At 43.1% G+C, this 27,193-nt stretch overlaps 2 protein-coding genes across 4 annotated transcripts; one reads left to right on the forward strand and one right to left on the reverse strand.

Annotated features, from left to right (window-relative positions):
• The first annotated feature begins 4,266 nt into the window (after nt 1–4,266).
• LOC144580801 (uncharacterized) lies at nt 4,267–10,092 on the forward strand. Of its 2 annotated transcripts, XM_078360093.1 has the most exons (3): nt 4,267–4,370; nt 4,487–5,262; nt 8,388–10,092. In XM_078360093.1, the coding sequence occupies exons 2-3, from the start codon at nt 4,767–4,769 to the stop codon at nt 8,960–8,962; spliced, it is 1,071 nt and encodes a 356-aa protein (XP_078216219.1). In that variant the 5' UTR covers nt 4,267–4,370; nt 4,487–4,766; the 3' UTR covers nt 8,963–10,092. The 2 variants fall into 2 exon arrangements, 1 of the variants encoding a protein (XP_078216219.1); XR_013530963.1 differs by having other exon boundaries at nt 4,267–4,716.
• Nucleotides 10,093–12,825: 2,733 nt separating this feature from the next.
• ZNF285 (zinc finger protein 285) lies at nt 12,826–25,366 on the reverse strand. 2 transcript variants are annotated; one of them, XM_078360055.1, is made up of 5 exons: nt 25,314–25,366; nt 21,367–21,424; nt 19,675–19,801; nt 17,590–17,755; nt 12,826–15,241 (listed from the first exon to the last, which is right to left on the reverse strand). In XM_078360055.1, exons 1-4 carry the CDS (start codon nt 25,364–25,366, stop codon nt 17,664–17,666), a joined length of 330 nt encoding a protein of 109 aa, XP_078216181.1. In that variant the 3' UTR covers nt 12,826–15,241; nt 17,590–17,663. The 2 variants fall into 2 exon arrangements, with proteins under 2 accessions (XP_078216181.1, XP_017823666.2); XM_017968177.4 differs by lacking the exon at nt 17,590–17,755.
• Nucleotides 25,367–27,193: the final 1,827 nt, after the last annotated feature.

The raw sequence follows: 27,193 nt of genomic DNA on the forward strand, positions 1-27,193 counted from the left end.
CCATCTCTACAAAAGATACAAAAAATTAGCCGTGCATGGTGGTGTAAGCCTCTAGTCCCAGCTACTCAGGATGCTGAGGTGGGGCGGGAGAATCAACTGAATCTGGGAGTTTGAGGCTCAGTGAGCCATGGTCGTGCCTCTGCACTCCAGCCTGGGTGACAGAGCAAGACCCTGTCTCAAAAAAAATTTATACATTTATATGTATGTAAAAATTATATATACACACATACATACACAGAACTATCTAGGTTATCCATTCTTTTTGAGTGAGCTTTGGTAGTTTGTGCCTTTCAAGTAAGATTCCATGTCATACAAATTGATGAACTGATGAACAGAGTTGTTCGTAATGTTCCCTTATAATCCTTTTAATACCTGTAAAAACTGCAATAACGTTCCCTCCCTCCTGATTTTTGTTTTCTTTTTCCCTGTTGGTCAGTTACTTGAAAGGTTTATCAACTATATTGATCTTCTCAAAGAATCAGGTTATGAGTTTACTGATTTTTAAATATCGTTTTCCTGTTTCCAATTTCGTTGACTTATGTAGACATCACAAAACGTCACTGTCCTCTCAGGGACCGAGCTGGGCTCAAGAATTAAGTTAACATAACATAGATTAACAGGAGAACAGCATGAAAATTTATTTAATACAAGTTTTACATGGGACCAGAGCCTTCATAAGAGAATGAAGCTCCAGCCGGGCGCGGTGGCTCAAGCCTGCAATCCCAGCACTTTGGGAGGCCAAGGCAGGGGATCATGAGGTCAAGAGATCGAGACCATCCTGGTCAACATGGTGAAACCCTGTCTCTACTAAAAATACAAAAAATTAGCTGGGCATGGTGGCACGTGCCTGTAATCCCAGCTACTCAGGAGGCTGAGGCAGGAGAATTGCCTGAACCCACAAGGCAGAGGTTGCAGTGAGCTGAGATCGTGCCACTGTACTCCAGCCTGGGTAACAAGAGCGAAACTCTGTCTCAAAAAAAAAAAAAAAGAAAAAGAAAATAGAAAATGAAGCTCCAAAGAAACAGTCAGTTATGTATATACTGTAGTGAACAAAGAATAGTACGTTGTTAAGAAGCCATTAGGCCGGGCCTGGTGGCTCATGCTTGTAATCCAAGCACTTTGGGAGACAGAGGCAAGAGGATAGCTTGAAACCAGGAGTTTGAGACCATCCTGGGCAACACAGTGAGACTGCATCTCTACAAAATAAAAATAAGTTAAAAATAAAAAATATTATTTTTTAAAGAAGAAGCAACTAGATCATGTGGAGAGGCTTGAAAGATGTTATTTTAAGGTGGTCTGTGTGAAATTCTTTTGGGCTTGACTTCTCATTTTGAGGAAAAGCATGTTGCTCCTTTTTTCTACTATAAGGAAGGTATTTTCCTTCCTTCCTTCCCACCCTCCCTCCTTCCTTCCTTCTTACCATTTCACTTTCTTTTCTTTCTTCTTCTTTCAAGACAGGCTGTGTGAGGCCCTGTCTTGAAAGAAGAAAGAAAATAAAGGGAAAAAGTCACAATCAAAACTCACTAAACTGCAGTGTTGAATTCCTGTGGTCAAACGATTCTCCTGCCTCAGCTTCTGGAAGAGCTGGGACTACAGGTAAACACTTGGCATTTTTTTTTTTTTAAGAGATGGGGCCTTGCCATGTTGCCCAGGCTGGTCTTGAGCTCTTAGTCTCAAGGCTCTCACCTGGACCTCCCAAAAGCACTGGGATTACGGGTGTGAGCCACCGCACCCATCCAAGAGGGTGTCTTTCACAAGGGAAATTTATTTTCTGTTTTTAAGAACTGGTACAAACATCACAGTGATCTTTTTGCACCTGCTATTTTCCAAGTGCCTTTAACTTAGTATACCAGAGTGGTATATTAACTCACTTGTTTTTTCCTTCATTCTGCTTGCTTTGGTTTCAATTTCCCTTTCTTTTCTTTTTTTTTTTTTGAGACAGAGTTTCGCTCTTGTTACCCCAGGCTGGAGTGCAATGGCACGATCTTGGCTCACCGCAACCTCTGCCTCCTGGGTTCAAGCAATTCTCCTGCCTCAGCCTCCCGAGTAGCTGGGACTACAGGCACGCACCACCATGCCCAGCTAATTTTTGAATTTTTAATAGAGACGGCGTTTCACCTTGTTAACCAGGATAGTCTCAATCTCTTGACCTCGTGATCCACCCGCCTCGGCCTCCCAAAGTGCTGGGAGTACAGGCATGAGCCACCGCGCCCGGCCTCTTTATTTTCTTAAATATAAAGCTTAATTTTATATCTTTTTTGTTTTCTAATATAAGCATTTAATCCAACAAATTTGCTTCCAGTTATTTAGCTGCATTCCATATATTTTGATACCTTGTTTTCATTTTATTGAATTAAAAATGTTTTATGATTTCCTCTTTGACCCATGGGATAATATGAAGCGTCTTTAATTTTTCTAATGTTTTGGAAGTTTCCAGACAAGATTTTGTTTTTGGAGATAAATTCTGTTATAGTCACAGAACATATTCTATGATTTAACTCTTTTAAATTTATTTAGGTATTTTGGCCGGGCTCGGTGGCTCACACCTGTAATCCCAGCACTTTGGGAGGCCGAGGCAGGCAGATCACGAGGTCAAGAGATCGAGACCATGCCGGCTAACATGGTGAAACCCCGTCTCTACTAAAAGTACAACAAATTAGCCAGGCGTGGTGGTGCATGCCTGTAGTCCCAGCTACTTGGGAGGCTGAGGCCGGAAAATTGCCTGAAACTGGAAAACAGAAGTTGCAGTGAGCCGGGATCGCGCCACTGCACTTCAGCCTGGTGATAGTGCGAGCCTCTGTTTCAATTAAAAAAAATGTATTTAATTACTTTATTGTTTCATAATACAGTTTGTCATATTTCATGTGTGCTTGAAAAGAATGTGTATCCTGCCATTGAGAGATACGCTATTTGTAAATTGGTCATGGGGACTGATATTATTCAGGTCTTCTATATCAGGAGTTGGCAGTCTTTTTCTGTAAAGAGCCGGATTGTAAATATTTCAGTCTTGCTGGGTAACACAGTCTCCCTTGCAACTATTAAATTCTGTCATATAGTACGAGAGGAACTATACACAAGAGGTAAACAAATGAGTTTATGTCCCAATAAAACTTTTGTAAACAAAAGTAGGTGGTTTCTGACCTCTGTTATATATCTTTATTGATTTTCAGTATACTAGTTCTATTAAGTACTGACAGAAGAGTGTTGAATCTTCAATTGTATTTGTGGATATGTCTATTTATCCTTTGTTTTACCCATGTTTGTTTCATAAAATTAGAAGCAAACTTGTCAGTTTGTGTGTACATTTAGAATTGTGTGAGTTCTTGGTAAATTGACCCCATTATCATCATTTTATAATGTCCCTCTTTACACATGGTAATATCCCTTGTTCTGAAGTTTACTTGTCTGATGCTAAAATAGCCACACTTTTATTTTGTTTGTGTGGTATATCCTTTCCTACCCTTTTAATCTATTCTCTTTCTGTTTAAAGTTTCATTTAGATAGCATATAATAGTGGATGCTTCCTTTTTCAATCCGACAGTCTGTTTTTAATTGGTGTGCCTAGACCATTTAATGTAAGGGAAAGATATGTGCAAGCTAAAAATGCAGAACTTAGAAACTGGGCACAAATGCAAGGAACACAAGATCTGAAACCTACTTTGACTGGATTTCCTACTTCATTCCGTATGTGTTGGATGCATCTAGAACTCTTGGCAGTTTTACCTGATCTTAGCTATTCTTTCCAAGACACAAGAACCCACAAGAAGGTCATGCAAAGTATAAATTAATTCAACAATTGTGGAAGATAGTGTGGCAATTCATGGAGGATCTAGAAATATAAATACCATTTGATGTGGTGTTCGCGCCAAAAGCTCGAGACAGTTAGTTGATTCGTCTCAGTTTGGCTGCTGGACCTGTACTGCATTTCCTCACCTCGAGGGCTGTCGAGTGAGACAGGGCCGTAAGCTGACTCACTAAAAGCAACAACAGAATGTAAAGCAAAGGCCTGCAGTTTATGAGGACATTGTGCTGTCTGCTTCCATGTCCCCCTTCAGTCTCTGTGTAAGCAATAAACTTGCTGCAATTGAAATGTCTAAGAGGAGCAGAGACCTCTGCCCATATTTTCCCTGGAGCCAAGCCTTTGTTTTAGCTCCTGATGCAAAACAGGTTTAACCAGCCACCTTAAGGGTGCTATTGTATCTTTGGAATGTAAAATCATTGAAATGTAAACTACTACCACTAGCCCCCTTAAACTGCTTCCTGAGCGGATATCAAGCCCCGGATATCTATTTTATGGAGTTTTTGTTTCCTTTCTGTTTTCCCCTTTGTTTCTTTCTGCTGAGATGACGTAAATGTAAACAAGACAAAAGGTATAAAAGCTGTAACCCACAAAAATAAATTTGCTGCGTTTTGGCCATAATCTTCACGCAGCCCTCCAGACTCTACTTTTCTATATTCTTTCTTTTCCGCGCACTGTCTCTCTCAGGTTGAACGAGACATCTACGTTGGCGGTCTCAGGGACTCCCGCGGGTCGGTAGTCCCCCGGCAGACGTGCCGGACCCCGACATCTGGCGCCTTGGAACAGGGACCTGAGTACGAGAGGTGAATCTGGCGCCTTGGAACAGGGACCTGAGTACGAGAGGTGAATCTGGCACCTGGGAACAGGGACCTGAGTACGAGAGGTACAGTGACGCACCACAAATCAAAGGAGACAAGGTAAAGCCGCGGTTCTTGTAGTTCTGGACTCAAAATTCATCTGGAGTAAAATGGGGCAGTCTGAGTCCAAAAATAAGTTAATGTTCACGAAGTTATTACATCAAATGTTAAGAAATAGAGGTGTTGACGTAAAAAAGAAGCATGTTTCTAAGTTTTTAGAGATTGTTTATGTATTGTGTCCGTGGGTCCCTGAGGAGGGATCGTTAGATAAATCGACGTGGAGTAAAATAGGAACTAAGATTGAGGAATATGCCGCCGCTCATCAATTTTCTCCGCAGGCAGAATTGCTTCTCTCGGTCTGGCCTCACCTGCGCCAGGCTATCTGCCTGCCTCACTGCTCCCCTGGTGTTTCTCTTGCTTCTAGTTCCTCTTCTTTCTCTAGCAAATCTAACCCTGATGGTGGAGGGGGCGGCGGTAATTTACCACCTTGCAATCCTCTAAACGAGCCCGATTCCGCTCTTGGAGTCGGACCTGAAGCCAGAAATGGGGGAGCTTCGGACGAAAAGATCGAAGCCGGAGCAGAAATCAGCGCTTCAGAGTGCGCAGGTAAGGGCTTCAGCTGTGCCCTCAATTTCTACCCTCGAGGAATTATCCAGGCTTCTGGCTTCGCTTTCCAAACCTCAAGCTTTCCCTGTTGTTACTACGCTTTCCTCTAAGCCTGTGGTGTGCTCTACGCCACGAGAACCTATCGTTGCAACTACTTATGCCTTTGAGTCTATGAAACAGGGATTTCCCGATTCTGACCTTCACCTCGTCTGTCCTGTTATAGAGGTGACCAATCAGAACGGCGAGATTGTTCGCCATTATGAACCTATTCCACCAAAATTCATGAAAGATTTCAAGGAGGCAGTGACTAATTATGGACCCACTGCACCTTATACTCTCTTTACTCGAAAATTTTGGTACTCAGGCCATGACCCCTGCAGATTGGCATCGCATCGCCAATGCCTGCCTTTCAGGTGGCGACTACTTATTGTGGAAAGCTTATTATGATGATGCCGCTTTTGAGTTGGCGGAAAAGAATGAGAGACAAAGAGTGGGAGTTAATTTACAGATGTTAAAAGGTACAGGTGATTATGAAAGTGTTCAGGCACAAGTTGCCCTCCCAGAAGCGGCATTTGGGCAGGTAAACGCTTTAGCTTTGCGTGCCTGGAGAAAGCTTCCCACTCATGGAGAATTTACTGATGAAATTACCAAAATTAAACAGGGAAATGAGGAACCCTACCAAAATTTTATCTCTCGATTAATGCAGGCAGTCAAACGGCAATTTGGAGATAGCGAGTCAGCTCAATTATTTACAAAACAATTGGCCTATGAAAATGCTAATACTACTTGCCAGTCCATGGAATACTCCTATTTTTGTCATTAGAAAGAAATCTGGTAAATGGAGACTTTTACAAGACCTTAGGAAAGTGAATGAAATTATGGAAGTCATGGGACCACTGCAACCTGGTCTCCCTTCGCCTGTTGTTGTTCCTCAAAATTGGGAATTACTAGTCATTGATTTGAAAGATTGCTTCTTTTCCATCCCCTTGGCACCTCAAGATTGCTGCAGGTTTGCCTTCAGTGTTCCTGCAACCAATTTTGACAGGCCTTTTGAGCGCTATGAATGGACAGTTCTTCCTCAAGGTATGGCGAACAGCCCTACCTTGTGTCAGAAATTTGTTGCTCAGGTAATTGCACCCGTCCATGAGCGCTATCCGGATGTCCTTTTGTTACATTATATGGATGATCTCCTTTTGGCAGCTCCTTCCCCTGGCCTCCTACAGGAAGCCTTTCAGGATTTAAGTGACCTCCTTACAAATTCAAACTTAGTTATATCTCCTGACAAAGTCCAAAAGGTAACTCCTTTCCATTATTTGGGTCGCCTCATTGACTCCAATCAAGTGTCCCATAAGACTCCTGTCTTATCAACTGCCCATCTCAGTACGCTGAATGATTTCCAAAAGTTTTTGGGAGACATTAACTGGATCAGGCCTAGTCTTAAATTAACTACTGGTCAGCTTAAGCCTCTTTTTGATATGCTCAGAGGCCCCGCAGACCCAAAGTCTCCCCGGACACTTATTAATGAAGCTAGACATGCCTTGCAATTGGTGCAAGATGCTTTCTCAGAACAAAAACTAAACCGTGTCACTACTGTAGTGTCTTGGTGTTTATGCATTTTACGCACCTCTTACACCCCCACAGGTCTTTTCTGGCAAAAAGGAATCTTAGAGTGGCTCCATCTGTCTGCCAGTTGGCCTCCTATTGCCACTCCTTATCACGATTTAGTATCTATGCTAATCGCCAAAGGCCGCCTCAGGGCACTCACTCTCTGGCTCTGACCCACCTATTGTTGTGATTGTTCCTTACACCACCCAAGAACAATCTTGGTTGTGGTCATTTTCTGACTCATGGCAATTAGCTCTTGCAAATTTCACAGGGCAGCTTTCCTGCCACTATCCCAAAGACAAAATACTGCATTTTTATTCCAGATGTAATCTTATTTTCCCCAAGACATGTTCTTTGCAGCTGATTTCTCAGGCCGCTTTGGCATTCACAGACGGTTCCTCAAACGGACTTGCTGCTGGACAAATTGATGATGTTCCCTTTTCTTTCCAGACACCTGAAACTTCCGCCCAAAGGGTAGAATTGCTTGCTGTTCAACATGTGCTCTCCACCTGTGGTCAATCAGTTAATATATACTCTGACAGTCAATATGTAGTTAACCTGATCAATCTGCTAGAGACAGCACCCTTGTCATTTTCTGACAGTTCTGCTATAATACACCTACTTCTTCCTTTACAGCAGACTATCCACAAGCAGACTCATCAATTCTTTATTGGTCACATTCGTGCACATACTGATTTACCCGGTCCTCTCTCTGCAGGCAACAGGAATGCTGATGCTCTCACACGCCCAGTAATCGCTTCTGCCCTCTCTCCTCTAAGACAGGCTGAGATGTCCCATGCCCTGCACCACCAGGGCTCCCGTAGCCTGCGGCTGCAGTTTCAGATCACCAGAGAACAAGCTCGTGCCATTGTTAAGCAGTGCCCTGCCTGTGTGACTCATTTACCTCAACCCACACATACCGGAGTAAACCCTCGTGGTCTACAACCTGGCCACATCTTTCAGATGGATGTCACCCATATTGCTTCTTTTGGTCGTTTAAAATATGTGCATGTAACTATTGACACTTTTTCTCATTTCATAATAGCTTCAGCCCATACAGGAGAGGCAGTCAAGGACGTGACTGCTCATTGTCTACTAGTGTTCTCCAACCTAGGTGCACCAAAAATTTTGAAGACTGATAATGCTCCAGCTTACACCAGCTCTTCATTCCAAACCTTTTGTTCTCAATTTCAGGTGATTCATAAAACAGGAATTCCCTATAATCCTCAAGGACAGGGAATTGTTGAACGTGCTCATGCCACCCTTAAAACTTTATTACTTAAACTAAATAATTCACCTCCTTCCTTTTACAAGTCTCCACATGATGTACTTCGACATGCTCTTTATGTTCTAAATTTTTTAACCCTTGATGCAGAAGGTCACTCATCAGCTGATCGTTTCTGGCACCCAAAGAGCTCAGCCACGCCTATGGTGTTATGGAGAGATTTATTTTCTAATCAATGGAATGGCCCTGACCCTGTATTAGTTTGGGGCAGAGGTCACGTTTGTGTTTTTCCTAGGTCTGCCCCCTCACCTATCTGGGTGCCTGAGCGACACGTCAAGCATGCCCCGAAGAAGACAGTCCTCTCTAAGGCCAGTGACCAGCCCTCTTCCTCGACTGACATCTCCTCGTCAGCCGAGCCCTCAGATGACTTCACCGAACTCCCTTCCCCTGAGAATCCGATGTCTACGCCTACGGAAGATGACATCCCGCCGTGTCCATCGCCAGCGGCACCAGCTGACACCTCCTCAAAAGGTTCCAGTCCCGACCTGGACCCAGATGCGACACCTAGTGGCTGATGCGTCACACATTGTTCGTCAGCAAGGACATTCTCTTAATCCGGTTACTCTATTTTTAGCCATGCTAGCCATTTTTTCTTGTGATTCTACGTCGGCAATTACAGCCATTGTGTCTGTGATAACTTCTACAGCTACAGCTGCTGTTAGTCTTTCAAAATCCATTAATACTGCTGTATATGCAAATCATTTAGCCAAAAATGTTTCTATTGCTATGGGATCTCAAATGTCTATTGATGACAAGTTAGAAGCTAAACTGCATCATTTAAAGTTAGACAGTAAAATAGGCGTTAGCTAACATTTGAGGTGTTTGTACAAAAAAGATGCACACAGAATGTCAGTCCTAGCAGAGGTGGCGGACTCAAGCTGAAGAAATGTGGGTGCATGTGCTCCTCAGTGACATATAATCTAATATCACTTGCAAGGCCATTAGCCTCTAAAGATAATATTGACTATGATGCTGGACCTGAAGGGATGGCTGGTTAGTCAATGACGGGTAAGATCCTCAGGGGAGGACAACCTAAGACAGGCACAGCCGCAGTAAGGCCAGCATACACCGGAAATGTGCCCAGCCGGCAATCCCTCCTGAGGCTTTTGAGCATTACCCCACAATGCTGTCCATCTAGCTTGTCTTCCTAGTGAAGGTGACAGCTGCCACTGACTGCTGCTCGGACATGAAATTCCTGTGTGGTCTGTTTCAATGTACTACACCCTACATATTAATAATAGTAATGCTTAATGTTGTGCCTGCCATGTGTCTTCCATCTTGTGTTCTCCACCCTCCGAGAGATGCAACTGAAGCTGTTTACACTTCATTTGCAAAGTAAAAAAACGGGAGATGTGGTGTTCGCGCCAAAAGCTCGAGACAGTTAGTTGATTCGTCTCAGTTTGGCTGCTGGACCTGTACTGCATTTCCTCACCTCGAGGGCTGTCGAGTGAGACAGGGCCGTAAGCTGACTCACTAAAAGCAACAACAGAATGTAAAGCAAAGGCCTGCAGTTTATGAGGACATTGTGCTGTCTGCTTCCATGTCCCCCTTCAGTCTCTGTGTAAGCAATAAACTTGCTGCAATTGAAATGTCTAAGAGGAGCAGAGACCTCTGCCCATATTTTCCCTGGAGCCAAGCCTTTGTTTTAGCTCCTGATGCAAAACAGGTTTAACCAGCCACCTTAAGGGTGCTATTGTATCTTTGGAATGTAAAATCATTGAAATGTAAACTACTACCACTAGCCCCCTTAAACTGCTTCCTGAGCAGGATATCAAGCCCCGGATATCTATTTTATGGAGTTTTTGTTTCCTTTCTGTTTTCCCCTTTGTTTCTTTCTGCTGAGATGACGTAAATGTAAACAAGACAAAAGGTATAAAAGCTGTAACCCACAAAAATAAATTTGCTGCGTTTTGGCCATAATCTTCACGCAGCCCTCCAGACTCTACTTTTCTATATTCTTTCTTTTCCGCGCACTGTCTCTCTCAGGTTGAACGAGACATCTACGTTGGCGGTCTCGGGGACTCCCGCGGGTCGGTAGTCCCCCGGCAGACGTGCCGGACCCCGACAATTTGACCCAGCAATCGCATTACTGGGTATATTCCCAAAGGATTACAAATCATTCTATTATAAAGATACATGCACCTGTATGCTTATTGCAGCACTGTTCACAACAGCGAAGACAGAACCAACCCAAATACCCATCAATGATAGACCGGATAAAGAAAATGTGGCACATATACACAATGGAACACTATGCAGCCATAAAAAAGGATTTCATGTCCTTTGCAGGGACATGAATGAAACTGGAAACCATCATTCTCAGCAAACTAACACAAAAAACAAAACCAAACACAGCATGTTCTCTCTCATAAGCGAGTGTTGAACAACGAGAACACAGACACAGGGAGGGGAACATCACACACTGGGGCCTGGGGGGTGGGGGGCTAGGAAAGGAATAGCAGGGGGTGGGGAGATTGGGATGGATATCATTAGGAGAAATGTATAAAATCAAGCAGTGCTCTGACTACTTTGGACACATATCATCAGGACCTCCTAAGGCTGTGTCACAGGCACGTACTTAACCTTGGCAAACTAACTTTTCTAAATTGATTGAGACCTGTCTCACGTACTTTTGGGTTCACAAAAGTATGCTTCGATGAACACCCGTGTCTATTTGTTCTTGTTCTCTACATGAGTGTTACCATAATAGAAATTCCTTGAATGGGAACCCTTGGATCTAAGAGTATGCACAGTGCATAGACTCATATTACCAACACTATCCCAAAACAATTATCTGATTGAGCCAATAGTATTTGGGAGCCTTTTTCCCCAAAATATATGCCATGAATTGAAATATCCCCTTGCCTGGGATGTTTAAAATACTTGTACCATTGCACATACTGACTTATTAAAGTCATCTGATCTCTGATCTCTGTATCTCTAAAGCAATGCTTCCCAGCCGAGGTCACTTAGTCTCTTATACATGAACCTTCAGGTTGTTTACAGTTTTATTATTGCAAAATTTTTAGAGCATATTTCTTTCTGAAACCGTATTTTCTGACTCATGAAATTACATCCTAAAAATACATTCTGGGAAGCAAGATCATTGGCTCAAAGACAATGCACATTGTACATCTAATACATGTACACAAGATCCTCTCCAGCAACTCTGTACCTGTTTTCCTCCCCACCAACTTCCGTAAGAACACTCACTTCCCCATTTCTACTGACACGGAATTTTTAAAATGTTTCACTATTATCCACCTGACCAGTAAGAAAATGACACTTCAGGGATGCTTTTACTTGCACTTGAATGGCTGTTCTGTATACAAACTGTAACTACCAGGAAAATGGAATGCAAGAAAAACTAGGAATAAAACATGATCCAAATAAAGAAAAGTATAAGTCAAAACAAAAAAAAGGGCATTATTTTTGAAGAAAAAAGAAAGACATTGTGGGCCGAGTGCAGTGGCCCACACCTGCAATCCCAGCATGTTGGGAAGCTAGGTAGGAGGATCGCTTGAAGCTAGAAGTTTGAGACGGGGCTGTGCAACAAAGTAAGACCCTATCTCTAAGAGAAATTAAAAACAATTAGCTGAGCATGGTGGTGCAGGCCTGTAGTTCCAGCTACTCAGTTCAAGGCTACAGCAAGCCATGATCAGGCCACTGCACTCCAGCCACCTGGGGGACAGAGCAAAATCCTGTTTCTAAAAAAAAAGAAAAGAAAAGAAAAAAATAGGCTGGGCATGGTGGCTCAAGCCTGTAATCCCAGCACTTTGGGAGGCCGAGGCAGGTGGATCACGAGGTCAGGAGATCGAGACCATCCTGGTCAACATGGTGAAACCCCGTCTCTACTAAAAATACAAAAAATTAGCTGGGCATGGTGGCGCGTGCCTGTAGTCCCAGTTACTTGGGAGGCTGAGGCAGGAGAATTGCTTGAACCCAGGAGGTGGAGGTTGCGGTGAGCAGAGATAGCGCCATTGCACTCCAGCCTGGGTAACAAGAGCGAAACTCTGTTTCAAAAAAAAAAAGAAAAGAAAAAATAATGCAAAGAGATCTCTTCCCAAATTCATCTATTATCCCCAGTTAAATGACGATTTTGGGAGGAAACTGACAGAAAGGGAACCCTCTAAAAACCCATTATTATACAGGCCTGCTGGGAAGAAGGCTGCATCGGTCCTAATGAACACTGTTGGGTTTTTAACATGTTGTTGCTCACTTCAGTAAATGTTAGTTTATTCAATAAATTTTATTAAGACTAACTGCAGGATACCTATTCTAGTTAATTTTTAATCACATTTAAGGTGTGAGCAGACAAACTTATTCCAGCATCCCACATTACAGAGCTTCTCTACTGCATGAGATTTCTTACATCCGTGGACTGTACTTTTCAGTAAAGTTTTACCACAGGCATATCATCTGGAACATTTCTCTTTGGTGTACACACCAATAAATGAAGGTTACCACTGAAGAAGTCCCATCCATACCATTTTAGATGGTTGCACTGCCACATCAAGCCTTAAAGACTTAAAAGTTTTGAACTCTGAATTATAATGTTACTTCCTTACGTGGACTCCAACAACAATGAAACATATTGATATAAAATCCCTCTGCGCTAGTCAGGATAGCCTGGGTAATGCTGCAGTAACAAATAAACCACCAAAAATCTCAGCGGTGAGACACAGTGAGTTTTTATTTCTTACTCTAAAAAGATGTCCAACACAGATCAGATGGTGACCTTCTATCAACTCAGGCAGGGATAGAGAAGCCTGAGGATGTTTGTGAAGGCTAGACCTGAAACTGGCTTATATCACTTTTGCTCACACTCCATTGGCTAAAACTCAATCACATGGGCATACTCTTAACTGTAAGCATTACTGGGAAATAGGGTCTTCTTATTTGCAAGAAAAAGGAACCAGTGTGATAAACACAGCACTGCCTCTGTCCACACCCTTCAAATGCCACTTCTCTAGAGCTTCTCACCTGTGTAGAGAATCTCAGGGAAAACCTGAGTATGGACTAACGTTCTTTCACACTAGCATGGGTTTCATTTCTGAGCACACTTTTGAATGTTCTTCATACTGAGAGTATCTTTCTAGTGGGGACTAAAAAAATCTAAAGACTTTGGCTGAACTGAAGACCTTACCATAATCATCAATTTCCTTCCTGCACACATCCTTTAATGGAAATTTGACCTCTAACTACAACCACTACCACAAAATTACCCATTTGTCAAGTCACCTACTTTGCCACTGCAGCATACCGCAGCTGACGGGAGCTTCACAGAAGTTCTTGAAATCCACAGTCATTGCCTGGCACACTCCAGTGCTGCAGGTTGATGTCATCAATGGTAGTATCCCTGTCTTTTGCTCCCTGAGCTATCCCAAATGCTGAGTAAGCCTCTATCATCTGGAATACAGTGTGGCTTCTGTTTTCCTAGTTGAACTCTTACTACATTTATAATGTTTCTCTCTGCTCATGTAGTCTTTGATGAGTCAGAAGGTCCTTGCCGCTCATAACATGCATTCTGTGTCTTATCTATATGCACTCTCTGATGGGTAAGGAGGTAGGAATTACGACTGAAGCCCTTACCACATGCCTTACACTTATAGGGCCTTTCTCCTGTGTGGACTCTGAGATGAACATGAAGATCTGAATTCCGACTGAAGCCTTTACCACACTCATCACATTTATATGGTTTCTCTCTGGTGTGATCTCTTTGATGTAAGTGAAAATACGAGCTGTAACTAAAGCACTTCCCACACACTTCGCATTTATATGGTTTTTCTCCAGTGTGAACTCTCTGATGAGTGTGAAGAACAGAGCTATATGCAAAATCCTTTCCACACACATTGCATTTGTATGGTTTCTCCCCTGTGTGGACTCTCTGGTGAATGTGAAGGTGTGTACTTTGGCTGAAGCCCTTTCCACATTCACCACACCTATAAGGTTTCTCCCCTGTGTGCAACCTCCAGTGGACTTGAAGAACGGAGCTTGAACTAAAGCACTTGCCACACTCACTGCATTTGTAGGGTTTCTCTCCAGTGTGGACTCTCTGATGGACAAGAAGGTTAGAGCTCTGATCAAAGCCCTTCCCACACTCTTCACATTTATAGGGCTTTTTCCCTGTGTGTACTCCCTGATGAATACAAAGAAGTGACCTGAATCCAAACCCCCTCCCACATACGTTGCATTTGTATGGCATCTCCCCTGTGTGGACTCGATGATGGTTGAGAAGGGAGGACTTGCGCCCAAAGCCCTTGCCACATTCTTTACATTTGTAGGGTTTGTCTCCTGAGGGGTCTTTCTGATATCTGGGAAGGTCTGAGATTTGTTTGCAGCCTGCAGGCAATTTGTGATATTCACAGGGAGTCTCACCTGAGTGGGTTTCACAATGAACAATAAGATCTTGGCTCTCACGAAAGTTCTTTCCATACTGGCCACATGTATAACATTTTTCTCCTAGGTGAGCGCTGTGATGGACACGAGGATCTATATCATCTGCAAAGGCCACCCCACAGTTACTACATGTGAAAGGCTGTCGTATTGCATGGGACGCATTATGTTGTTCAACTGTTGATTTCACACCCAAGTTCTTCCCACAGTTGGGGAGTCTACCAGGGTCTTCTCCTTTACATTCTTGGGACTCCTCATGGTCATGTGAGGTCCAATTGAGGTAGTCATCATGCCAAACACGTCTGTATAGTTTCTCTTCCATATAAATTCCCTTAAATCTTCCCTGAGAGTTCTGGGGCTTGGTCATTATGTTGACTTTCCTCCACGATTGTGGGGTAAGGACCTGTGTCAGGCCTTGCCATGCTGTGATATCTTGATTTCTGATAGTGGCATTTACTACATAGTTTTCATTTTCAGAAATCTGAAGAGACATGCCTGCCCATTCTTCACAGAGGGAGACATCTCCTTTTAAATATGGGGAACACTCTTCTTGAAGATTCATGATATAATCCTGACTCACAGTTAAATCCCAGATCCTTTGTTTCCAAATCTGCCAGCAATGAAGTACTTCTTGTGAAAGGTAACTCAACCCCTTTTCCTGAAGATTCAAAATATTGTTTTCAATCCTATCTCCTATGAGAAGAAAGAGAATTTGGCTAAGAGAACAAGTCAATCATCTGCCCAGAGGTTTTGAGAAAATGAAATATGATGGGGTGGGAAGTTGTCCCTGGCTTTTATTGACATGTGAAACAATTAGAGCCGTAGTAATTCTAACCTGTGACCTGCTAATTAGAAATCAAGTTTTGTAGGGAAATGAAGAGAAATCTTGGCCACGTGCAGTGGCTCCGGCCTGTAATACTAACAATTTGAGAGGCTGAGGTGGAAGGATTACTCAAACCCAAGAGATCAAGACCAGGCTGGGCAATATAATAAGAGCTCATCTCTACAAAAAAAAAATTAAAAATTGGCTCAGTGTAGTGGTGCATGCCTATGATCCCAGCTACTTGTAAATCTAAGGTTGGAGGATTGCTTAATCCTGGGAGGCAGAGACTGCAGTGAGCCAAGATTGTGCCGCTGCACTCCACTCTGGGTGACAGAGCAAGACCTTTCTACCCTCACACTGCAAAAATGAAAAAATGGAAATCTCAGGAAAAATTTGTAAAGGAAGAAATTCACCTCCCTGCTATAAGAGAAGTTGATAAAAGGCCTTTAGTCATCTTGATACAAAAGGTATGGGAAAGGCTCCAATTTTATGTAGTATATGTGTGTACATGAATAATACATATTGATGGAGTGTCTGTTATATGTTGGGCAGAGACAGGGACCCAAAGGGTCATAAGAAGTTTCAGAAACAACAAGTCCTACTCCTGATAATTTCCCTTCCTCTACATCACTGTCATATGGAAGACTATAACATATGTTTGTGTACAACCTGCACAGCTGTACATGGTGAGCCAAAAGGGGCTGCGGATGAAAAGGCAATGGGGGTTGAAATGGGGATAAGCATTGTGAAATATGGCATCAGTGTTGTGCGGGGATCCGTATGTAAACCTCTGAAGCAAGGTTTGAGAGACATCCTTTTTATTTTCCCTGAGGTTCTTTGTCTTCATGAAAAGATAGAGACCACTCAGATCCTACAATCCATTTTCTTAAGTTCTGCCCTTTTAACATATTGCAGAATCTCAAACAGCCATGACTATGAGCATGGGGAACAGATACTGTGGCACTGTCAATGGCCTGGTACCCAGGGAAGCAAGACTATGGTGTAACAAACAGGGGGCTGAGGCAGACGAGGATGGTCATATTCTTGGGACCCTGAGATGGGTTTCAAAATGGCATAAACATCATGGTCAAGTCCCACTGGATACTGCTTCTGGTTCAAGGTCCTTTCTGGGTTGTTTTATTGAAAGTGACTTTAGTTTCTAAGACAGTACCAGGGAAAGGGAGACCATGAGCTGCCCAGAATGGGCTTAAAGCAGTGGTTTCCCAATTGTTTTTATTGTAATCCACAATAAAAGCAGCATTTCCACTGTGACTCAGTATGCACAGGCACAGATATCAACACAGATTGTTCACTAAAACAGAAGTTTTATCAGCTGACCCTTACATACTATGTGCAATGCACTTTGACAAATTATTTTGTTTTCTGTTCTATTAATCTCTTTCGCTTTTTAAAAATTGCTACTTATGACACGATAATATGATTTCAGGACTCACCAAGAGGGTTTTATCCTGCAGTTTGAGAAACAACTGAAGGGATATGCACAGTTACGCAAAAAAGCCCTGTGTCTTCAGTTTACACTTTGGTTTCCTGAGGTCATTTATTTATTTTTTTGAGATGGAGTTTCACTCTTGTTACCCAGGCTGGAGTGCAATGGCGCCATCTTGGCTCACCGCAACCTCCGCCTCCTGGGTTCAGGCAATTCTCCTGCCTCAGCCTCCTGAGTAGCTGGGATTACAGGCACGCGCCACCATGCCCAGCTAATTTTTTGTATTTTTAGTAGAGACGGGGTTTCACCATGTTGACCAGGATGGTCTCGATCTTTTGACCTTGTGATCCACCCGCCTCGGCCTCCCAAAGTGCTGGGATTACAGGCATGAGCCACCACGCCTGGCCTCCTGAGGTTATTTATTAAAAACACAGGACCTAGGGCCAGATTAGGAAGGGTCAAATCTTAGTTCTTTTTTTTTTTTTTTTTTAATTGAGACTGAGTTTCGCTCGTTACCCCAGGCTGGAGTGCAATGGCACGATCTTGGCTCACCGCAACCTCCGCCTTCTGTGTTCAAGCAATTCTCCTGCCTCAGCCTCCCGAGTAGCTGGGACTACAGGCACGCACCACCATGCCCCGCTAATTTTTGTATTTTTAGTAGAGACGGGGTTTCACCTTGTTGATCAGGATGGTCTCGATCTCTTGACCTCGTGATCCACCCGCCTCGGCCTCCCAAAGTGCTGGGATTGTTCTTCTTAAAAGCTATGTTACCTTTGGCATGTTCTTAATTCTGTGACCAGCTGTTTCATCCATTGATATGGTTTAGCTATGTCCTCATCCAAATCTCATCTTGAATTGTAACTCCCATAATTCCGTGTCGTGTCCCATAATTCCCATGTGTTGGAGTTTCCACATTGAGTCCCTACTGGGGCACTGCCTAGTGGAGATATAAGAAGAGGGCCATCATCCTTCAGACCCCAGAATGCTAGATTCACTGACAGCTTGCAATGTGTGCCTAGAAAAGCCACAGAAACTCAATACCAGCCCATAAAAGCAGCTGAAAGGGAGGCTATACTCTGCAGAGCCAGAGGGGCGGAGCTGCCTAAGACCATGGGAGCCCATCTCTTGCATCAGCGTGACCAGGAAGTGAGACACGGAGTCAAAGAAGATCATTTTGAGCTTTAAGATTTGACTGCCCTGCTGGATTTCAGACTTGCATGAGGCCTGTAGCCCCTTCATTTTGCCTAATTTCTCCCATTTGAAACAGCTGTATTTATACAATGCCTATACTTGCACTGTGTCTAAGGAGTAATTAACTTGCTTTTGATTTTACAGGCTCATAGATGGAAGAGACTTGGCTTATCTCACATGAGACACTGGACTGTAGACTTCTGAGTTAATGCTGAAATGAGTTAAGACTTTGGGAAACTGATGGGAGGCATGATTGGATTTGAAATGTGAGGACGTAAGATTTGGGAGGGGCCAGGGGCAGAATGATAAGGTTTGGCTGTGTTCCCACCCAGATCTCATCTTGAATTGTAACTCCCACAATTCCCATGTTTCATACAAAGAACCTGGTGGGAGATGATTGAATTATAAGGGTGGGTCTTTCCTGTGTTGTTCTCACAATAGTGAACGAATCTCATGAGATCTGATAGTTTTAAAAAGGGGCATTTCCCTGCACAAGCTTTCTTCTCTTATCTGCCACCATATGAGACATGACTTTCACCTTCCACCGTGATTGTGAGGCCTCCCCAGCCACATGGAAGTGTTAAGTCCAATAAACCTCTATCTTTTGTAAATTGCCCAGTCTTGGGTATGTCATTATCAGCAATTTAAAGACTGACTAATACATTCATAAAAGGGAGATAATAACAGCAACTATCTGTTTTAGTCGGTTCTCATGTTGATAATAAAGACATACCTGAGACTGGGTAACTTATAAAGGAAAGAGCTTTAATTGACTCACAATTCCATATGGCTGGGGAGGCCTCACAATCATGGCAGAATGTGAAGGAAGAACAAAGGGATGTTTTTACATGACAGCAGGCAAAGAGAAACCTTGTGCAGGGGAACGCCCATTTAATAAAACCATCAGATCTTATGAAACTTATTCACTATCATGCGAACACAAGAAAGACCCCCCCCACCATGATTCAGTTACCTCTTAACAGGCCCCTCCCACAACATGTGGGAATTACGGGAGCTACAATTCAAGATGAGACTTGGGTAGGGACACAGCCAAACCATATCACTATCTCATAAATTAAACTTAGGTAACACATAACTGTATATGAACCTCTGAGAAATGAACATGAGGTTAGATATTTATCAAAAAGTAATAAAAGAAGCCAACACTTAGATTACACTTACTACACACCAGTAAGTGTTGGCTATTATAACTGCCAACAAAACCCCAAAGTTCTCCCTTGGTTCCTTTAACACTGGTTTATCCCAAACACTGGATAAAAACATTTTTTTCCAGAAGCAACCAATAGATCAAGGCTCTTGGTGGTGTGTAAATTTTATCAGTCTCATTCTGAGAAATATGAGGAAAGAATGAGGGCCTAATTGTGTGAAGAGGGGAGGGAGGGCTTACTACCTGCACTGAATGCCCACAGCCAGGAGTGTGAGATTCAGGGAGAGCTCCCTCACCAGCCTGTCACAGGGGGCCACATCCTCACATTGATCTTTAAAAGCCCATTAACTGCAGGGTTCTAACCTGCACATGCATCTCTTAGGAGTTTTCTCTCCAGTGGCCAAAGTTTCTCTTTATGATCTAACTGGAATATTCTCTCTGGTTCGAAATGATGGTTTGAGGAAACAGGTCCAGTGGTCTGATGCTCAGTTACTCACCCACTGAGATAAGGTTCCTGAAGTTTTCCAGCATCACATCTTGATACAGGTTTATCTGGGTTTTATCCAGTAGTGCCAGCTCTTCCTTGGTGAAGACAACAGCCACATCCTTGAATGTCACCCCTTCCTAAAACATCAACCACATGCCATGTCAATCATCCACACAAATGACTGGTCTTAGTCTGTTTGGGCTGCCTTAATAAAATATCATAGTCTGGGTTAGAGTAAACAAAAGAAACTTATTTCTCACAGTTCAGGAGGTTGGAAAGTCTAAGATCAAGTACCACGAAGATAGGTTTCACTCAGGTTTCTTCTCCTGGTTTGTAGACAGCTGCCCTCTCACTGTGTCCTTACATGGTAAAGGGAGAATGAGAGCAAGCTCTGTTGAGTCTCTTCCTGTAAGGACACTAATCCTATCGGATCAGGGATTCCCAAAGGACAATATTAATCAAATTATAAAATATGGCCCAGAACACAGGCCCAGATTGAACTCAGACCAATACGTAGCCTTTCAAACCTTGCTACTTATTGAACTAGACCAGTGATATTTAGAGTATGGTCTTGTATAGGCCACCCATGCACTCAGATGCTATGGCAACACCAAACTGCTATAAAAGTTTCTGAACTTACTCTTGATTCTGTCTTTTTTCCTCATGGGGCAGTGATAAGCAGTTCATGCACTGGTACTGGTACATGTGTGACATGGTAAAAGCCCCATAAAACTGCATTCCTCAACCATACCTCGGCTTTCTATTGAAACTGCTCTCTGTAACCCAAATGTGACAGGCAAGCAGTCCAAACCCATGCCATCTTGGCCCCTGAGCCTTGTAATCAAGGACTGTAATTTCCACCCTACCCAGACAATGTGTAAACAAACGCTAATCTTGACTTTTGTGAACCACTTTCGTAACAATCAGAATGTCAAAAGTCCCCTGGCCCTTGGAATGTCCGGAGTCCCTCACCCTCCTCTCCACCCAGGAGCTCGGTGGCTCACGCCTGTAATCCCAGCACTTTGGGAGGCCGAGGCGGATGGATCACGAGGTCAAGAGATCGAGACCATCCTGGTCAACATGGTAAAACCCCGTCTCTACTAAAAATACAAAAAATTAGCTGGGCATGGTGGGGCGTGCCTGTAATCCCAGCTACTCAGGAGGCTGAGGCAGGAGAATTGCCTGAACCCAGGAGGCAGAGGTTGTGGTGAGCCGAGATCATGCCATTGCACTCCAGCCTGGGTAACAAGAGCGAAACTCTGTCTCAAAAAATAAAAAAATAAAAATAACAAAACAGAATCCACTCAGCCTCACTCCTGAAGTGGTTTTACTGGTATAAAGGTCTTGACACTCTCCTTTCGAGGCCACAGGTTGGAGAGACGTTAGTCCTCCGTGGCCGCTGGCAATAAAGACCCTGCAATTTGGCATACTTTTGTCTTGGTGTTGACTTTCTATGCTCGGGCCAGTACAACACACGAACCACACTTGGAGTAGCACCAAAGTAGACAGCTTGAAATCTGTGTGTATGCTTCGCTTCTATAAACGGAGTCACACCACCTGCCTCACACAGTCATTATAAGCAAGATAAAGTACCTAATACATAGTAGTCACTCAAAAAATGCTGACCTCCTTTCAGAAAACAGAAGTGTCTGGTTCCTCAGAATGGACAGTAGATTTAAAGAGAGAGAAACCCCTAGCTTACCTGCAATTTAATCATATTGTTTTCCTTTCGGAAAGGGCAGGATTCTGGAAAATCAGAACTGCAAAGAAGAAAGAATCCATGAGATCATGTATTCAACAAGTTGTGAATGAACATTGGTTCCTTCCTTATGTGTACAAGTTTCTCACACTTTATCCTCTCCCTAGATATTGTCTCTTCTCCCTCGGAACAGACTCAACTCCCACCTCCTCAAACCTTCCCTTGATTTGACCCCCGTCCCTCAATTTCAGACCACTGTGTAACTCCTATCACTCTCCTCAAGCTTTTGGGTCAAAACCTGCACATTCTTTTCCTTTTCTCAGACTTGTGAATGAACTGATATAATCTACATCTGAATTATGCTGGAAAAGAAGCTTCAGAATTGCTGATTAAGAGAGCAATCTCAGGGCAGGGCACGATGGCTCACGCCTATAATCCCAGCACTTTGGGAGGCAGAGGCAGATTGATCACTTGAGGCCAGGAGTTCAAGACCAGCCTGGCTAACATGGTGAAACCCTGTCTGTACTAAAAATACAAAATTAGCTGGGCATGGTGGCAGCCGCCTGTAATCCCAGCTACTCAGGAGGCTGAGGCAGGACAATTACTTGAACCGGGAGGCAGAGGTTGCAGTGAACTGTGATTGTGCCACTGCACTCCAGCCTGGGTGACAAAGAGAGACTTCGTCTAAAAAAAAAAAAAAAAGCAATCTCAGGATGAGAGGGACCTTTTGCTGTTTCCAGTTTTGCATGTGAGACTTGATCTTATACAGGCCAGAGCCTGTAGTCTGAAGAACTTACAGTTAGCCAAGACATACAAATTAAACCCCAATTTTTATTACTATGTTAATCAGTAACACAATTTTTAAAACATCTACATCTTGACTCTTGGCTTCCAAAACTCTCTCTCCAGCACCCATTCTATCCCCTGCTTTTGCAAATATTGATTTTTAACCTATTACTTTTAAGACACATCCTCTGGTCTGGAAATACTCACAATATACTGAGCTATGAATGTTCTCAGACTGCAGGGAGACTGAAGTCGGTAGACAGAGACCTTCTAAGATTGCCACTTCATATATCCTAAAGCCCCTTTTTGTTCTGCTTATATCAGTGGATTCCCTTACCAATTACCTTCCAGCTGGGTTCAGCCAATGAAGAAAGCCAGCAAGAAATCCAGGAAAGGGACAAGAGTGAAGTCAGAACACTTACCCCCCCAGGTTTTTCCCTAGAGGTTGCTACAGAATGGCTATGTTCCATATCCACTGACCAAAGGTCATGGCCTCCATCAGGAATCTGTCATCTCATAGCTCTTTCTTCAGGTTTTAGTGACTGCCTCCTCCCTTAGCCCTTCAGTCCTAAAGGCAGTAAGCTACCCTGCTATCACCAGCTCTGAAATCTTGCAATATCCTTTGTTGATTACCACAGCCTGCCTACAACTTTATAGATTGTCCCTTTATTAAGCTCTTCTCAAACTACCCAATTTGAGTGCGCTGTTTATTTTTTATTGGGATTCCATCTGATAAACCCTGTAAACCCACTTGCTTCTGGCCTTTGTGGAGAAACTTACTGCATAAAATTGCCACTTTAGGCACTGTGGAAACTCCAAAGATTAAAAAATAAAAGCCCTAAACCGCGTCTCTGCCTTCTCAGATAGTGCTTCTCACACTACCTGTGATAAAGGACTAGTTTTTATTATTACTATTACTTTCAGTCTATCACAAACTGATATTTTGGTAAGATACAGTAAAAGGAAATTACTAGAAAAAGGAAATTAAGAAGGTATGCAAATTAAAGCCCAATTGTTGTTATTATTTTAATCAGTAAGACAAATTTTTCAACATCTGCACTCAAGTTCTCAAATTATCTGGTCACAGACCAATATCATTTAGTTCTCTGATTGGCACTGATCTGTGGGCTACCCTTTGAATTATAGGATCAGGTTAATAGGATATGAAATGTTTTTTTGGTAAATCCTTGGACTCCTTTCCTATCTGTAAGAGACATCATTAATCACTTCTTCTTATGGGCCCTAACAAAGCCCAATAATAAGGAGTGTTCAACTCATTAGCACAGCACAAATTACGTCATTTTACAATAGTTAAAACCTACCAAGAAAATACTCCTCCTTTCCCCTGTCAAAAACTACAAATCCTAAAACATAACCAAGCTTTAGTCCTTTATCCACTGTACTTGGTAAGGATCTTATCATTTAGCAAGTACTCAATGTTTCTTGATATTAATAAATGCTCCAGTAGAATGGTTTTGATATTATACATTAGATACACGTGCAAAGACACAAACTCACCCTCTTTTTCCAGAACCTGTTCTCACTTAAGAGCCAATAATGGGACAGGTTTGTTTACAAGCACACATCTAAACACATGCACAACACACATATAGTTGAGGATTTGGTTTCCTGAATCTCTGGCTTCAGACACTCCCTGCCTGTATCAAGTCAAGGCCCTGGCAGGAACCAGATGCCACATTCAAATTTGAGGGGAGTTTAATAAACAGGCGGCTTCCAACGGTGTTGGCTGAGGATAAGGAAACCACAGTGGATAAGGCTCTATCCTGGGAAGTGACAGGGAGGTGCCATTACAATACTTGAGCCTTAAGAGATAAGGGGAGGGAGCAGTCCCTGGAGCCTGGAACCGAGAGGGCTATGTGGCCTGGACCACCCAAACCATGTTGTTTAGAAGGGCAGCTAATCTGTGACAATCCTGCAGAGAGAACTGGGGGACAAGATACTCCAATTCATACTTCTTCCTCTCTCCAAACTTCCCAGTTGAGACTTCTCATTGGCCAAAGACAAGTAAGGCCAGGAGGCAACAGCAGCGTTTCAGGGCAGACAGCAGGGTGGAAAAGGTGGGGAATGAAAGGCATGTGGCACATGACACCCCAGGACTTGTTTTTTCCCTATCTGCCAAAAATCCACACAGCTCTCTCACACGAATGCCTTTCTCATCCATCAACCTGACAACTACCCTGATCTGAGGAATGCATTAGGAATGAGACCAGGTGCCCATATCAACCTCTTCAGGGAACGAGGACCTGGAGGAAAAGTGCAGCTGAATCTAGAACTGCAACTGCCCAGAAACACAATCAGAAATGTAATAAATGCTGCTATTACATCTAAAGTAATGAATACTAGTTCTCTAACTTTATCAAATATACAGAGAGCATTCAAACTTCAAATTTGTTGACTGCAACTTAACAACTTACATTTGCTCATGTGCTTTATAATCCTCCAAGTCCCTACTCACTGGTTCACAGCATGTGAGGTGAGAATGGAGTTAATTTGGGGCAGTTCTTTTCAAAATATATTCGGTGACATTAGACTCCACACTTATTACAGTCTGAGTTTTTTCTTTGTTGCCAGAAGGCAGAACCTCCGCCCTGAAGTCAGAAATGCCCCGCTAAAGTCAGAGCTGACAAAACCCAGAGTTCAGATCCAAGACAATTCCTCTTCCAATAAGCTAGGGACGCTGAGCCAGAATCACCCCCACCAAACTGAGCGAGAAAAGCCCAAGTCATCCTCCATACCCAGAGATAAACTGCTTAGGCAAACCCCACATCCCATTCAGGGACCCACAGCCCCAGCCATTACTTCCAAACCCTGAGCCAGCGATCCCCTAACCTCATTCAGAGATGCACATCCCAAGACTGATCCTGAGCTTCGACCCGAGGATGCCCAGGGCAAGTCGCCGTCATGAAAGGTGAAGATGCACTATTTTGTCAAACCCAAGGCTGCTCCCCAAACCAAGCCCAAGCTCTCCCCTTCCCATCCCAGGTAGGGCGGGCCTCTGAAAGCCCCCAGCACACCCACGAGGCCCTATCATTGGTCACCAAACTCCTCCTACTCCAGTCCAAAGAGCCAGGTGAAAGCCGCACACCCTACACCCCCACTCCAGGCTACGCCTCCAATGGGGACGCGGTCCAGGCGGGACTCACCTCAGCATCCCAAACAATGTCGCTCGCAGCGCGCGTCCGCGACCATGGCGCATGCGCAAGAAAGCCTATGGACTACAATCCCCAGAAAGACCCGCGCGCTGCGGTCGCCACTCGCACGGTACCCGGCTGAAGTCAGGGATTGCGCGGAAGTCCTTTGACTTCGTGCATTCGTCTAAAATAATAACACTCTTAATGGCGACAAAATAATGAAATTTAAATAAATCACTGTCTAGCAACGATGAAAAGAAAAAGTTTCAACATTTTGCCACTTGGAAATGAGCTTTACCATTTTAGTGAAGATTTTTATAGGTTATTTTATAGGCATGTCCTTTAATATTATAATCACGAAACTTTTCAATCAAAATCCACTTAAATATTTCCCTCCCAGCCCCCCACCATATTTTGTTTCAGTTGATGAAGACTTTGGATAATCTACATTTGGCGATGTAACATAGCCCTGTCCGTAATTTGTTTTCTAGTCTCAGGAGAAGCAGAAAGAATGAACAACCATTGTCTGAATCTTTAGTAGGGGAATTGCAGGAGTATTGAGGGTCTCCTGAAAGTGACACATTACAACAAATTAAGAAAATACAGGAAGTTTTCAGATTTTTGAAAATTTCCCCTTGTTGGGACTTAGGCTTTCTTTTACTTTATGTTATTGTATTTTAAAATTTCTATTAAGAAAAATTTGAGTACCCTAGTGGTGTAAGAAAATTGAATAAGAATTCCATAAGAGGCCCACAGTTGATAACAGGTGAGAACAATCTCTCGTCTAGGAATTGTTGCCCCGTCCTGCTGGCAGAGGCTCTGTTTGGAATATCTGGCTAGCATTCCCTTTTCTACACACCCTTAAGCTGTAGGGGTCATGAGGCAGTTCCAGTCCTAGACTAGACAGATAAGTGAAGACCCCTACCTCTAGGCAATGGGCAGAAGATGGTTGAATAATATCCAACTATAGCTTGACATTGTATTTTATGGCACATAAAAGAAAAGTGAAATTCTTTTGGCTTATCTCTTGTTATATTTACAGGTAGGATGTTCTTATATACTGCTCTAAATTGAAGGATTACTTGATTTAATTTTTAATAAGCTTTCTTCCCCTCTCATCTTGTGATAACCTGGTTTTTGCCAGCTAAAACTGACTATTTCTCAGACTAAGAGCTGTTCAGGCTCATGTTAGCTTCTTGAGCCAGACAGACTCCATCTCCGCTTCTTCATTTTAGTTATTTTCCCACCATTAAGTATATAACTGTAGTATGTAGCTGGGGCAGGCTGACACTGGGCACACCCAGGAATGCATTTGCAGTCACTGGAATTTTGGCCACTCTGCCCTGTGATCCCTGTGCTCGGTCCCTACCCTAGTGCTTCCTGTCATTTGACTGGACCACAGTATTTTCCATAGTCTGTATTTCTATTAAATAAAGATGATAATCCTTATTTGAAAAGCTGAAAGAAGTGATGGTTGCTTATTTCCCAGAAGAAACGTAGCTATTTGAAAACAGCTCATAGCCTATTACAAGGCACATAGAACACTTCCAATAAACAACTATCATTTGCATTCTTCATCCATCCCAGAACTAATCCAGGAATCCAGAAAGGCATTTATTTAATACATTCATATTCAGGGTCTATCAATGCCTTGAACACTACAGGAAACAGTAGGGATACAGCAGTAAATAAGCACAAGGGCTTGGTCTGACAGTGCTTGTGTTCTGCTGGGTAAACCAGTCTACAGATGAGGTGACCTTTCATTGCAAAAAGGACTATGAAGAAAATGAAGCAAACATGACAGATTCCTGTTTCCCAAGGAGAATGGAACATGTGAAACATAAGTGCCAGCAGTGGGAGGGGCATCATTAAGCAGGTGGTCAGGAACAGTC

The sequence above is a fragment of the Callithrix jacchus genome, chromosome 22, assembly GCF_049354715.1.
Source record: "Callithrix jacchus isolate 240 chromosome 22, calJac240_pri, whole genome shotgun sequence".
NCBI lineage: Eukaryota > Metazoa > Chordata > Mammalia > Primates > Cebidae > Callithrix > Callithrix jacchus.